This window comes from Vanacampus margaritifer, chromosome 9 (genome assembly GCF_051991255.1).
Source record: "Vanacampus margaritifer isolate UIUO_Vmar chromosome 9, RoL_Vmar_1.0, whole genome shotgun sequence".
Taxonomy (NCBI): domain Eukaryota; kingdom Metazoa; phylum Chordata; class Actinopteri; order Syngnathiformes; family Syngnathidae; genus Vanacampus; species Vanacampus margaritifer.
In genome coordinates, this window is record NC_135440.1 from 26,629,980 (window position 1) to 26,642,758 (window position 12,779).

The 12,779-nt window shown below is 41.2% G+C and overlaps 1 protein-coding gene across 2 annotated transcripts in view; it reads left to right on the top strand.

Annotated features, from left to right (window-relative positions):
- The first annotated feature begins 3,460 nt into the window (after window positions 1–3,460).
- The window catches only part of megf8 (multiple EGF-like-domains 8), a 29,317-nt gene continuing 19,998 nt past the window's right edge, over window positions 3,461–12,779 (top strand). The window contains exons 1-15 of one of the 2 annotated variants that reach the window (XM_077574816.1): window positions 3,461–3,842; window positions 4,377–4,566; window positions 4,706–4,869; window positions 4,942–5,151; window positions 6,339–6,519; window positions 6,620–6,708; window positions 6,978–7,191; window positions 7,345–7,528; window positions 7,810–7,955; window positions 8,042–8,152; window positions 8,199–8,380; window positions 9,038–9,139; window positions 9,210–9,357; window positions 10,854–11,017; window positions 12,517–12,714. In XM_077574816.1, coding sequence (XP_077430942.1) covers window positions 3,813–3,842; window positions 4,377–4,566; window positions 4,706–4,869; window positions 4,942–5,151; window positions 6,339–6,519; window positions 6,620–6,708; window positions 6,978–7,191; window positions 7,345–7,528; window positions 7,810–7,955; window positions 8,042–8,152; window positions 8,199–8,380; window positions 9,038–9,139; window positions 9,210–9,357; window positions 10,854–11,017; window positions 12,517–12,714 — 2,313 coding nt within the window. In that variant the 5' untranslated portion in view covers window positions 3,461–3,812. The remainder of the gene's footprint in view (window positions 3,843–4,376; window positions 4,567–4,705; window positions 4,870–4,941; window positions 5,152–6,338; window positions 6,520–6,619; window positions 6,709–6,977; window positions 7,192–7,344; window positions 7,529–7,809; window positions 7,956–8,041; window positions 8,153–8,198; window positions 8,381–9,037; window positions 9,140–9,209; window positions 9,358–10,853; window positions 11,018–12,516; window positions 12,715–12,779) is intronic. The other variant, XM_077574817.1, reaches the window with a different exon arrangement.

Genomic DNA, 12,779 nt, shown 5'->3' on the forward strand with positions numbered 1-12,779 from the left:
CAGCACACGAATGTGAAAAAGAAACAGGTTAGCTACAAAGTTGCATTCAATGATCTTAATTGTTGTCTCTTTAGACTTTCTTTATACACGACAATATCACTGTATAATCTCATCCCCCCAAAATCATTTTTATTTCTTGTTGTTTACATCGACTTGACACCTGCCAGCGAGCCTGTTTCCCCGCATCGTCTTTTTCAGACGGGTTCCTGTTTTCTTCACACCTCCTCAACGCCACTTCTTGGTTTGTTGAGCGGCACCAAACCCGGCGGCTTTTAGTGGCAGGATTTGAACTGAAACAATCAAATGTGACCTTCGCCTTTAAGTGAAGGGATTTCACCTAACATAACGATGTCATTCACCGGTTAGCGGTAAAGAGTCTGGACACACCGAAAACGTGTTCTGTCACTGTCCAAATACTTCTGGACCGATGTGTACATTCTTTATTATTATTATTATTATTATTATTAGTGTTATAAATGTGCAAAATCTGTGCCTTGGCCTTTTGATTGTATTGTGCACCACATCCGTAATTTGTGACATCAGTATCACTTTCACACCTCAGATCCAAATGCAAGCACTTCCTCCTTCGCCTTTCATGTGACTGACGATGAAGCCGAAACACAGAGCTGTGCATTTATTCCATTTGTATTGTGTTGTAGGCTTTTTGCTATAGATTTGAGATACGGCATGTAACATGGACCGCGTCTTATTTGGTTGAGTTTCGTCTGAATGTTTATTTTAGTGAAGCATTTAGACGCAGTATGTGCCGTTGATTTGTGCGAAAAACATACTTTATTTTTATTTATTTAGTTGCCGTACAAGAATAAAGTGTAATTGTGCATTTTTTTTTCAGGCAAAATGATGCAGTTCAAATATTTTCTGTGACACACTAGTCAAGTTTATTTATATGGCTCTTAGTCACAAAAGAGTCTCAAAGGGCTTCCCATGTCCACAGTTGACAAATATTAACGCTTCTAATTGAATATTATTTTATAGCTATAGTATTTACATTCACATTGATTCAAATTAGTTTGGAAATAAAGTCCGTACGCTAGATCAAATCTGATATTTGCATTCATTTTTTTGTATATTTTTTTGTATATATATATTTTTTAATATAGTATGTACCCTCGATTATCTTGTTTTATTTGATTTTGTTCCATAAGTTCCATAGAAAAATTGTTATTTACATTTATTTTTTCTAATTATTTTACATTACTTTAGCACTGCGATGCAATGTAAAAACTCTGGAACAAATTTATCATTTGGTATAGTTCAGTTTTAGTTTAGTTTAGTTAATAGCTACACGACCTTGTATCTGATTTTAATTCCCAAACAAAAGAAGAGTAGACCCCGTGTGTTAGCGTAGCCTGCCTGACCTTTTGCATGAATTTCTTATAATAAAATACAGAAGTTACAATTGCACTGAGTGAGGCCCAGATACGTCCGTGCTTGTTGCACATTGCACATAACCATGACATTTTGTGTGCGTGTGATTAGTATCAACAATGTACACAACGAGGGGGCCTTGTGTTAATAACCACAATGTCTGTTGTTTAATACGTGTTAGAACTACTGCATGGTTTGCATAGACTATAGTATAACAGTATTGATTTATGAATTTTGCCTAAATGCATAGCATGTTTTTTTTCTTCTTTTTTTTTTACCTAAATGCATAGCATGTTTTTTTTCTTCTTTTTTTTTTTTTACCTAAATGCATAGCATGTTTTTTTCCTTTTCAACTATGGGTTTACCTCTTCTTCTTTTGACTTATGGTGGTTAGGCTAACCACATTTTAGGTTTAGGGCGTATGTTGCTATAGTGCATGGTTAGCTGCATCTCACGATACATGCAAGACAATGCACATGGAAGCACATGCTTTTGCGATCATCTCTTTTAAAAATGTTGAATAAAATACGTTTTTTTTTTTTTTTTAAATTAGTGGATCAATTGCTATACATAACATCATCAATAAAGAACCCCCCCCCCCCCAAAAAAAATCTACAAATACATAATATGACAAATTAAGAACTGTTGTAAATACAATAGCCCTCCGCCTCCTCCTACATTTTATGCACTCATCTAGTTATCATCCACTCACATGAGCATTTACATCATGATTAACATTTTATTTCTATAGTATTTATTAATGGATTTATTCATTTTCAATTAAATACATAAATAATTAACACTACAGACACTTATGTTCATGCTTTATGGTTATGTACTCCGGTTATGTATTTCTGGACTAAAATCTTAGAAAAACTTTCCGCTATTTTGGACTGTAGGATACCTTTATCTCCAAACTTGTGTTTGCTAGGCGACCTAACAACAATTGACTTACCGCATAAACAATTTCAATCTACACTTGTAGCCCTTACTATCGCTAAAAAAACAATCCTTGTTAACTGGAAAAATAAACAAACTCTGAATATCGACCAATGGTCTAACCTCCTCATAAATCATATTTTAATGAGAAAAATATCTGCCTCAAATAAAAACCAAATATCAAAATTTATAGAAACATGGTCTACGTATATAGAATTTTTTAACCTAATTCTGGTTACTTAATTCTGCCTGTTAGCGAGAGCCACTACATCGTGATAACTTACATTGATGTTTCTGCATTTGGCAATTTATTATTATATTATATTATTAGTATGGGATTTTTTTTAATAGGTTTTAGGTGAACTAATGAATACACACGCTCGCACGCACGCACGCACATACACATACTCACCCACATACAAAAAAAAAAAAAAAAAAAATATATATATATATATATATATATATTTAAAAAAATAAATAAGAAAATATAAAAAAGAAGAGCAATGATGACATGTCAAATCGAATGAACAATACTGAGCTCTCCATAAAAAAAAAAAAGAAAGCTTTACACAAGAAGATTTGAAGCCACACAAGGGAACAATTTTGGCAATTTTTTTTGTGGATTTCCTGTTCAACATTAACTGCACTTACTGCCAGACTACATGATTAAAAATATTATTTTGACATATTTCGGTTGACATTTGGTTGCTGCTGCATGTGTCCTTTGACGAAAAACTGCGCACTGTAATCTGCTGGATAAACGACTGCCATATAAATAAAAGAAGGCAAATCATACGACTTCTTTTTTGTTTTGTGTTTATTTTTAACGAATGCTGACTTGGTGACCCACGCAGAAAATATTGATTTTACTTTAAAACATGAAATCTATTAGTACCTATCATTTTATAATGTGATACTGAAATTGTTTTGTGTATGGCAGCAAGAAGTACGCTTTCATAAGAAGACACTTTCGTAGTAGTACAGCATTTTATGTTTTTTTTTTTTAAACAACAACAGCAACAACAAACACTCCGCGTATCATTTTATAATGAATTTATCATAGCCTGGTTTGGGATCCAGATGTGCGTTGTGCGACATATCCACTGGGTGACGCCGTGGAGCCAGGCGTGCCTGACTGACTGCTTTTGTGTGGGTGGGTGGCGACCACCAAAACAAGAACAGGCATCATCCTGTGGCATCAGAATTAAACGCCTTATTTCTCTACCTTTTGGCCTTGTCACAAATTGTCCGTTCCAGAGCGTGCTACGTTGCCCTTCGTCAATAATGACAGATCCGGATTGACTGCGCATCTGGATTCGGACTGAGGCTGTGCTCACTAGCCACCTAGCGGATACTAGCCGTGTTGTTGTTAGCAGCCTGCTAGCCAGCCGGGCGGCTTTTTCTCTCTCCTTGCAACAACGACGTGCTAGCGAGTGGCTAGTTTAGCTTAGGGGGACACAAAGTGAGAGAGATAAAATATGTAAATGGCTAAGAGGCCGGAGAGACGGGAACTGGTACGTACTGTGTGTTAGCAAAATGTAATAAAACAGAGGCTAGGTAGCTAACTAGCGAGCTAACGGGCCATGGCTGGTTAACGGTGTAGCATCGCTTTGGAACACAGTTTAGTGTTATTCTCACGACGCTCCGTGTTTATAACTTTTTTTTTTTGCCCTTAAGACACATATAAAAAGAACAAGCTCGTATAACGTGATTTAGTTATTTTAATTTTTAATTTCTGGTGTTAAACTAGCGCCGAATTATTCGCTAACAAATCAAGCGTTTTAAAAGACCCTTTCCACAAAAGTCATTTTTTTAAAAAAAGTCGACACTAGCGTATCCTAATCTGAAATTAAATACAAATATGTAAAATATGCATATGAATATATTTGTATGTTTATGTATGTGTTAATTATTAGTACTGTATGTAAGTATTTGCATATTATCCATGTATGTATGTACTGAATTGGACCAATTTAATGAAATTGCAGGACAGTGCTTTGGAATCACTGCATTAAAATCTGTCTTATTTTCTTCTCCCAATCACACAGACAACACCAGGGATGGCCTCCCCCCTGCCCGTCTGCTTCCTCCTGGTGCTGGCGCTGCTGGCCGTTTGGCCCACGTGCCAGGCGGGTGACTGCAAGGGTCACCGGCAGGTGCTGAGGGGGCCGCCGGGTTACGTGACAGACGGACCGGGCAATTACTCAGTCAATGGCAACTGCGAGTGGCTCATCAAAGGTTTCTATTGCACCTTTATGATCATATGGAAATGCAGTACAAAATTGTTGTTGTTTTTTTCAGAGAGGGATGGCAAGGATGCACTTAAGAGGTTCTGCTGTAGTCAATCAATGACTTTTTCATTTTTCCATCCTTCTAGCACCAAGCAGCAGCTATCGCATTGTGCTGAACTTCACCTTCATGGACACAGAGTGCACTTACGACTACCTGTTTGTGTACGATGGAGACTCCTACCAAAGCCCGTTGCTGGCCAGCCTGAGCGGCAACATCCTGCCACAGCCCATCGAGGCCACGTCCGGCAAGGTCCTTGTCATCAACCGGTCATCCTAACACCCATTTCATTTGGATTCTGATGTTAGCTTCCTGTTTTTCTAGATGCTGCTTCATCTCTTCAGCGACGCAAACTACAACCTGCTGGGCTTCAACGCCACCTACACCTTCTCCGTGTGCCCCGGAGCATGCGGTGGCCACGGGCGCTGCGACCCGTCCACGCACAAATGCCACTGCCAACAGGGCTGGGGCGGGGCGTCTTGCACGACGCCTCTCTGCTCTCACACCTGCTCAGCGCACGGCCAATGCGACAAGGTGAGGTATATAGTTAACATGAGTGGAGCAACGGATTACAAAAGTCACGGTTTGGATCGGATCACGGATTTGAATCACGGATCGGATTGTTTTTCGGCTCAGCCCAAAAAAAAGAAAAAGAAATAGTACTTTGTCTTTATTTTGTAAAGCGCTTTTTCCATTAAATAAAGAAAAATCAATTCAAAATGTCTAATATAGCCGTGTAGGATTTAATGTCTTAATTTTGTCCCATTTAATTAAAAAACAACAACAAAATACAAAATGTCTGATATAGCCATTTAGGAACACAACTTTTAAGTGCAATATTAGGCAGAAACATTCTTATTTTTACATGGTTCATGTGTAAAATAACAAGGTATTCATGGCTTAAAGTTGTGTTTTGAGTTGAATGTTTTTCTTTTTTAAAGTGTTTTATAAAATAAATGAAGACAAATTTCATTTTGTCTTTCTTTTTTTTTTTTTTTTTATAATGAAAAGACCTCAACGTGCAATTTAAGGCACGTCCCTTCCTTTAAAACATGGTGAGTGAATTACAAAGTAGCCTTGGTCCAGAATATTGAAAAAGAATTCAAGTAAGCTGTCAAACTTACTTATCAGCCGACAGCCAGACACTCAGACAGTCGTTGGTAATGCTAACAGCTAGCCGCTAGCCACTTACGTCGGAGACTTCTGCCGTGTCATACAATGACAATGTAATTAATTAGCGGTTTCTTAGCGTCCTAAATTAACGATTGAATACGTGGGATAGCGTTGTGTTGATGTTGGTCGCAACTACAATGTCAATCAACTACGATAAAGTAACGTCTAAAAGGGAAGTCAAGCTAGCCATCACGCCACGACGTGGGCCAACTTCAAAATAAAAGTCTACTCAGGCTATTTGCTTTGCCGTTAGTGTATAACTGTATTTGGTTAATTTTATTGTAACGTTAGACTTAGTGTGTATACTCTGTTGAGTATGTTTCGGCTTCCTTGACATGTCAGAGTGGTATCGACTGTGAATGCGCACTTTGTTTTTTGTTCCCACCCCCCACCAATCAATCAACGGATTAGGCGTGATCCGAACCGTGGGGCCTGATCCAAACCGACCATGGATCAATGATGATCCGTTGCACCACTGGTTAACATACATAGCAAGATCCGGGCGATAAATCAAGTCACTTACGGGTTATTGTTATTTTTCCCATCAGAAAGGAGAACGATGTCTGTGTCACGCCAGCTTCCTGGGTCAGAGTTGCCAGCTCGGTCTACATGATGACAACGGGGCAGGGCAGTGGTGGCGCATCAGCGAGGGAGACCCCTACATGTCGCCAAGGACGGGTTCCGCTGGCGTGTATCTGCCCTCCACTGGAGCCATGTACTTGTTTGGAGGTCAGATGAGAATTTTGTTCTACATATCGGCTTTAAATGTTTAGGTTTTATAGGCAACACTGTGATTGTTTGGTTTATTGTCTTTCAAAAAAAAATCCAGGATTTGACCTGAACAGAGCACTGGGTGACTTGAACAAATATAACTTCACATCCAACCAGTGGGAAAGCAGGTCTTACGGTCATTCGCCTGTAAGTACTGTGAAATCATAGTATAAGTATAAATTTTTTGTTTTGTTGCTTTTGTCAAATTCTTCTAAGATAAAAAAAATTCAGCACAGATTTACACACTTCATTTCTTGTCTCACCTAAATTAGCCAATTTTTAGATCGGTGCAACAGCACTTTGAGAACTAGAAATTGATTAACTACCGAAAGGGAATTAGCACTACACAAGAATGGCGGCAAAGTGAATAGAAAAGTGTATGATTCATATTTGAATGCCACTGCCTCTGCTGACAGTTGGCTCGGCATTCCCACACTGCTGTGGAGTCGGCGGGAAACATGGTGATCTTCGGTGGGGAGCTGGCAAACGGCTCCTTGGCAAGCGACGTTTGGATGTACCGCCCCCTGCAGGACGACTGGCAGCAGCTCGGCTTTCCCAACACCGGCGGCGCACCCAGTCTTGCCAATCACGCCGCAGCCGTTGTGGACAGTTACCTCTATGTGTTTGGAGGTGGGTTTTTAAACACAACACCGCTTTCCTTGTTGTTGTTTTTTTTTTATACAAGTATCTATCTTCCACCAGCGGCAAGTGAGGAAATACTGTACATGCAGATCTCACGAGCACGATTCCACTTCACCGCCATTTCTACTTGTTATATCCCAGGTCGCACTGAGGAGGACATGTTTTCCTCCTCCCTGTATCGGTTCAGCCTGCGGGGCTCTGGGATGTGGGAGACGGTCCAGCCAACTGGTGGGAAGCCCCCAGCCACCGCTGGCCACTCTATGGTGTTCCACGGCCCCTCCAGGACACTATTGGTCTACGGGGGCCACCGGCCGACCACCGCCAGGTAAACAGGCAAAGATATCATATTAAGGCTGAAACGTGGCTGGACTTTTTTTTCTCTATTTGTAACACTTGTTGTTGGCAACTAGAAGCTAACATAGCAGTCGAGATGTCCACTCAGGGCTACTTCTTGTCAACACAAACCAATAGAACTCGAATGCACAGCAATTGAAATCAAAGTCCTTTATTCACCAAACTCAGCTTTGGATAAAAGTGCTGTCAAGTAATGTACATAAAAGAAAATCTAGCAAGCAGCTAACTGACGGGACCGCGCGTTCCCCCCAGGTTTAGCGTGAGGGTGAACAACACCGACGCATTCCACGTGGATCAACGCTTTTGGACGGCGTTCCGCTCCCGTTACCCGGCGACGGGACCCCGAGAGAGAGCCTTCCACTCAGCCACCGTTATCGGAAACTACATGGTGGTCTACGGTGAGCCAAAACCGACGCCCCAGCTGACAAACCTTTCCTGGACTTACTTGAATTTGATGGTGTATTTTTTTGCCTGTTCTCTCAAGGTGGGAATGTTCATATCCATTACCAAGAAGAGAAGTGCTACGACGAGGAAATCTTCTTTTACCATTTGGGTTGTCACCAGTGGGTGTTGGCAGGGGAGAGATGGTCACTCAGTGAGTTTTTCTTTTTATTTGACTCTTGTCATTCTTGCTGTTTTAGCTGATATTGTATCCTTGTATTTTTCTGCAGGTGGAGAGGCCGTCAAGGGACGCTACTCTCATGTTGCCGCGGTGATGGAAGGTCGGGTGCTCCTGGTTGCCGGCGGTTACAACGGCGTCACCCGCGGAGACCTTGTGGCTTTCAAAGTCCCGCTGTTTGTCAGTAGCAACGAAGGTGACAGGGTGAGAGAAAAAGTGCTTTTACACAGCGATTAGAGTGACAAAACACGAGATCTGATACGCTTCCATAGTTGGAAAATTCCCGTGTCAATCCATTTAATTTCTGTGGCGTTTAGATCGGCAACCAGGAAAAAAAGTTCCCCGCATTAAGACTATATATAAATTACTTATAAAGACTATATAAAATTTTCTTCGGATATGACATTCAAAAGCAGAAAATTGCTGGGTCAACTTTGCCCTCACATTCCATGTTAGTTCCGTTTAAAAGTGGATAAATCCAATCTTTAAAAGAAAGTATTATAGGAACTTCTGGTACAGCTTTGTGTCAGTGTCAGTTATAAAAGCAATGAAAAAAAGTGTAAAGGCCGACTTCTGATACGCCTTCCAAAGGTGGAAAATTGCCATGTCAGCTCCTCAAAAAAGTTTGATAAATCCTGTCTTTAGAAGGCAGCATAAAGGGGGCTTCTGGAAGTACTTGTGGAGGGGGGAATTACTGGGGAGGCTTGACCCTAGCATTTTATGTCAGTTCCTTTTCAACCGAACAGCAGCCTGGAAAAAGATGGATACGTTCCAGTGTTAAGAAAGCTTCTGATACTACCTTCAAGCTGGAAGAGGGGCTCGAGTGTCATATGTTGAACAATATTTGTGTTTATTGACTAGGATGCTGTTTGCGCCGAGGCCCTGGATGAAAGCATGTGTCTGAAGAACCCAGAATGCAGCTGGTGTGAAGGCCGCTGTCGAGAGTATCAGCCCACTAATCAGGTAAGCACACAAATCTGAATTCAGGAATCCTGCAGCAACACCTCACCAACTCCCCTTTTTCCGCTCACAGTGCGGCAGCACCGGCTGCCTGGGCCTGGCGCGCTTCCTGTCCGACTGTCAGTCCTGCCTGGTGTTCAGCGGCACGCCGGCCACCCTGGCCAGAGCGCCCGGCGAATTCGGCTGGTGTGTTCAGAACGAGTCCTGCCTGCCCGTGTCAGGTGAGAGACAGGGAGGGAGGAAGGAGGGGCGGCGGCGGTGCAAGGGCTGCGCCGCACACTGACACTGGAAATATATTGGGAGGGACTAGATTTGGGCTGGGCGCTTGTCAGAGATGAAACGTTTAGTTTTGGGGTGTTTTCTCAGTGTCAAGGAAAGGCTCCTCAAACGGATGCAGCATTCTCAATTAAGGTTACACAAAGGGCTAGTCTGTGCTCATATAAATCAAGTTGTAAACTAGATTTAAAAAAAAAATACAGAAAAAAGACTCCTGGTGTTTATTGCAGTAGTATAGAAAATATAGAATAGAAAAATAGAAACACATTCCAGGGTCATACTATTGCCAATATAAAAATGGGCTGCAACTAACAAATATTTTGATGTATATCGACTTCTTAAGCAAAAAAACAAAAACAATTTTTTTCCATAAGTAAAAAAAAATATCAGCATGGTAAACTAGTCTGTAGGTACTGGTATATGTCTATAAATGTGAACTGAAAAAAAATCCCTTCGTTCCATGTGTAATATGCACCGTAGATTTCTTTTACACTCATTTGCTTCCAAAAACGTATGACTACGTTCTATTTTAAATATTACCACTCTCCCAAAGACATATCTATACGATTCTTTTTTTATGCTAGAGCATACAGAAGGCTTTGATGCAGCCTCTGAACTGAATAGAATGCTTGAGCATTGGTAGTTATTACAAAAACGGCCAGCAGGTGGCAGCAGAGTATAAGAGATTAACCAGGGCCATGTTGCAAAAAAGCTTTTTTCCCCACTGTTTCCCAGATTTGTGAATAATGATGAAACTAAGCTATACTCTAATGCTAATTGCTGCAAAACGGAAACAGATAGATACTTTTTTTCCCCTGATGAAAAAAGAGACTCTAATCTTTCTTTTGGTAGGTTCCATGTATTTATAGCAATAGAAAACAATAATCTGTGGGCCTTGCAAAATCAGTCAAAATCCAGTAAAACAGCCGGGAGCGAAGGGGGTTGCCTCAGTGAAAGTGGCTGGGAGTGAATGAGTTCAAAAGAAAAATATTTACTGTTGACTTTGTGTGTCACTAAAGTAAAATGTTGCTGCAAAATATTGGTTGACTTTAAGTCGTTGTAAGTTCCACTGTGATCTTTTTTTCAATAATATATGTCTGAATATTTGTTTATAGTGAATTCCAATAACAGAGTGTCATAAAGAATGAGAAGTAGCTTCATTGGATGTTTACCACCAGAGGGTAGCTAGGTCATCCTTGACTTTGAGAAACACCAACACTTGGCTCCACTGTACCCCGCTGAGATAGTAGAGGTCACTCCAAAAAGTTCACTTGACGTGCCTCTTCCAACTCACTGGCGTACGTCGCCAGTGTTTCACCACTCTGACGCGCGTCCGGCAAACGGCACCACCGCCAATCAGGCTCACCGCAGTATTGTTGAGATCTCACGAGGTCAGATTGTGTTTCTCCGTGTTGCTGACCTCTCCCTCTCGATCTCGCAGAGCAAAGTGCGTGCCGTGTGGACCAGATCTCAGGGGCGTACGGCTGGTGGGGGGAGCGTACCCTTTTCCTAACCTCCCTCCACTCCTGTCGCACCGAGAACTATGTCCCGGGACTGCACCTGCTCACCTTCCAGCACCCCCGCAACGACTCCCAGCCTGACAAGGTACGGAGTCCCAGTCTCAAATAGTTGTGCTTGTAACTCCTCAACCCTCTTTACTTACCGTAGCCGTCCTTCCTTCCTCCAATGTCGCTTTTTTTACTTGACGCCGGGATTTACGCTACAAATCTAGGGTGCTATATTGCCGTTTGGTGCCTTGTTTTTGACATTTACGTACTTTCAAGTGACTCATATCATCTACAATATGTTTACCCATCTATCCAATATAATGTTGACCCATCTCATCTCCATCTACAATAGAATGTTCAATCACATTTTGCAAAGACAACACAAACTGCTATTTTCATATTCTTGGATGCACACGGATATATGAAAACTGTGTCGTGGTGTTTCGCTGATCCAAAGAGCAAATTATAAGTCCAATGATGCAGAAGAGAAATAATGCTATAAGAATCTGTCAATAACAATGACCTAGTTGCCTTCAAACGTTGATGCAGAGTGGCAAAGTAGACTGCATCGCCTCCACGTCAGCAATGCAGAACAGTCGAGTATGTTTACATGTTAGTACTGTACTTCTTTCAATCTGACTGTTTCTTGAGCTTCACCCATCTGAGCTTCCAAGTCATGGGCAAAAAAAGTCAGTGTGAAGGTGGTACTGCACTGTGGGAGGACTTGCCTACTGACACATTTTGACTAGGGGTGTCAGGCGATTAAAAATTTTAACCGTAATTAATCGCATGACTTTAATAGTTAACTTATAATTCATTGCAAATTTTTTATATCTGTTCTAAAAGTGCAGTAAAATGTACAATAAAATATTTTTTTTAAGTGGAAAAAAATGTTAAACTAATAGAAATTAGTTGCATGGCTGCATATTTTAGTCATTTCAGTAAATTCATAATAATTCATAAAATTGAGTGTGATATTGATTTTGTTGATGTTGAGGTCATTTTTTGCCACTAGATGGCATAATTGCATTTGTAAGACGTTGGTGACAGCTCAGTGCATTTTTCTTTTAATATTAAAAGCTATATAATCTTTAACATGATTAAGGAACTTGTGAAATTATGCACGTTTAAAAAAATGTAAAATACAACTTGACCCCAGTCTCCACAATTATATGCATTATTATTTAATTTACTACTGCTAAATTTTGACGTGGACGTGCCTGCTACGTTGTGACTGGAATTCCCCCAATACAGGCTTTCCAAGTAAGGGGCGGTCATTAATCGGGCCTTAAAAAAATTAGTGGCGTTAAAAGAACTTTAAATTAACTCAAAATGAATGCACTAATTTTGACACTCCTCATTTTTTTACACATAAACAGATAACAAAATACTTACCTGATTGTTAAACTTCACACTTAGCGGGTGCGCAGGCACTCCAGACATCCAACTACTTGTGTGCAAGCTATTTTAAAAGTCCACGTTCCATAGTATGTCCCCTTTAAATGATTCCAGTGGTGTAGAGAATAGTGCCTCTGTTGATGTGTCTCCACTCGCCCCACCCCGTCCTCCGCTGTCCCCTCCCCTTGCTCTCGCCAGGTGTCCATCCTTCGCAGCACCACCATCATCCTCAGCCCGACCACCGAGATGGACGTGGCGCTGCAGTTCAGGGGCTTCATCCATCCTCTGTGGGGGACGCCAAACACCCCCCCTGCAGAGACCGTCTCCATGTGGGCTCGCATCCAGAGGCTCCACTTTGAGGCTCGGGTGGCATCGGGACCCAACTCCAGCCAACTAGTGAGCAAAATAGGGCACGTTTGTGACAAAACTGGGTTGGGGAACTGTCTTCCCGTTTTATGAAG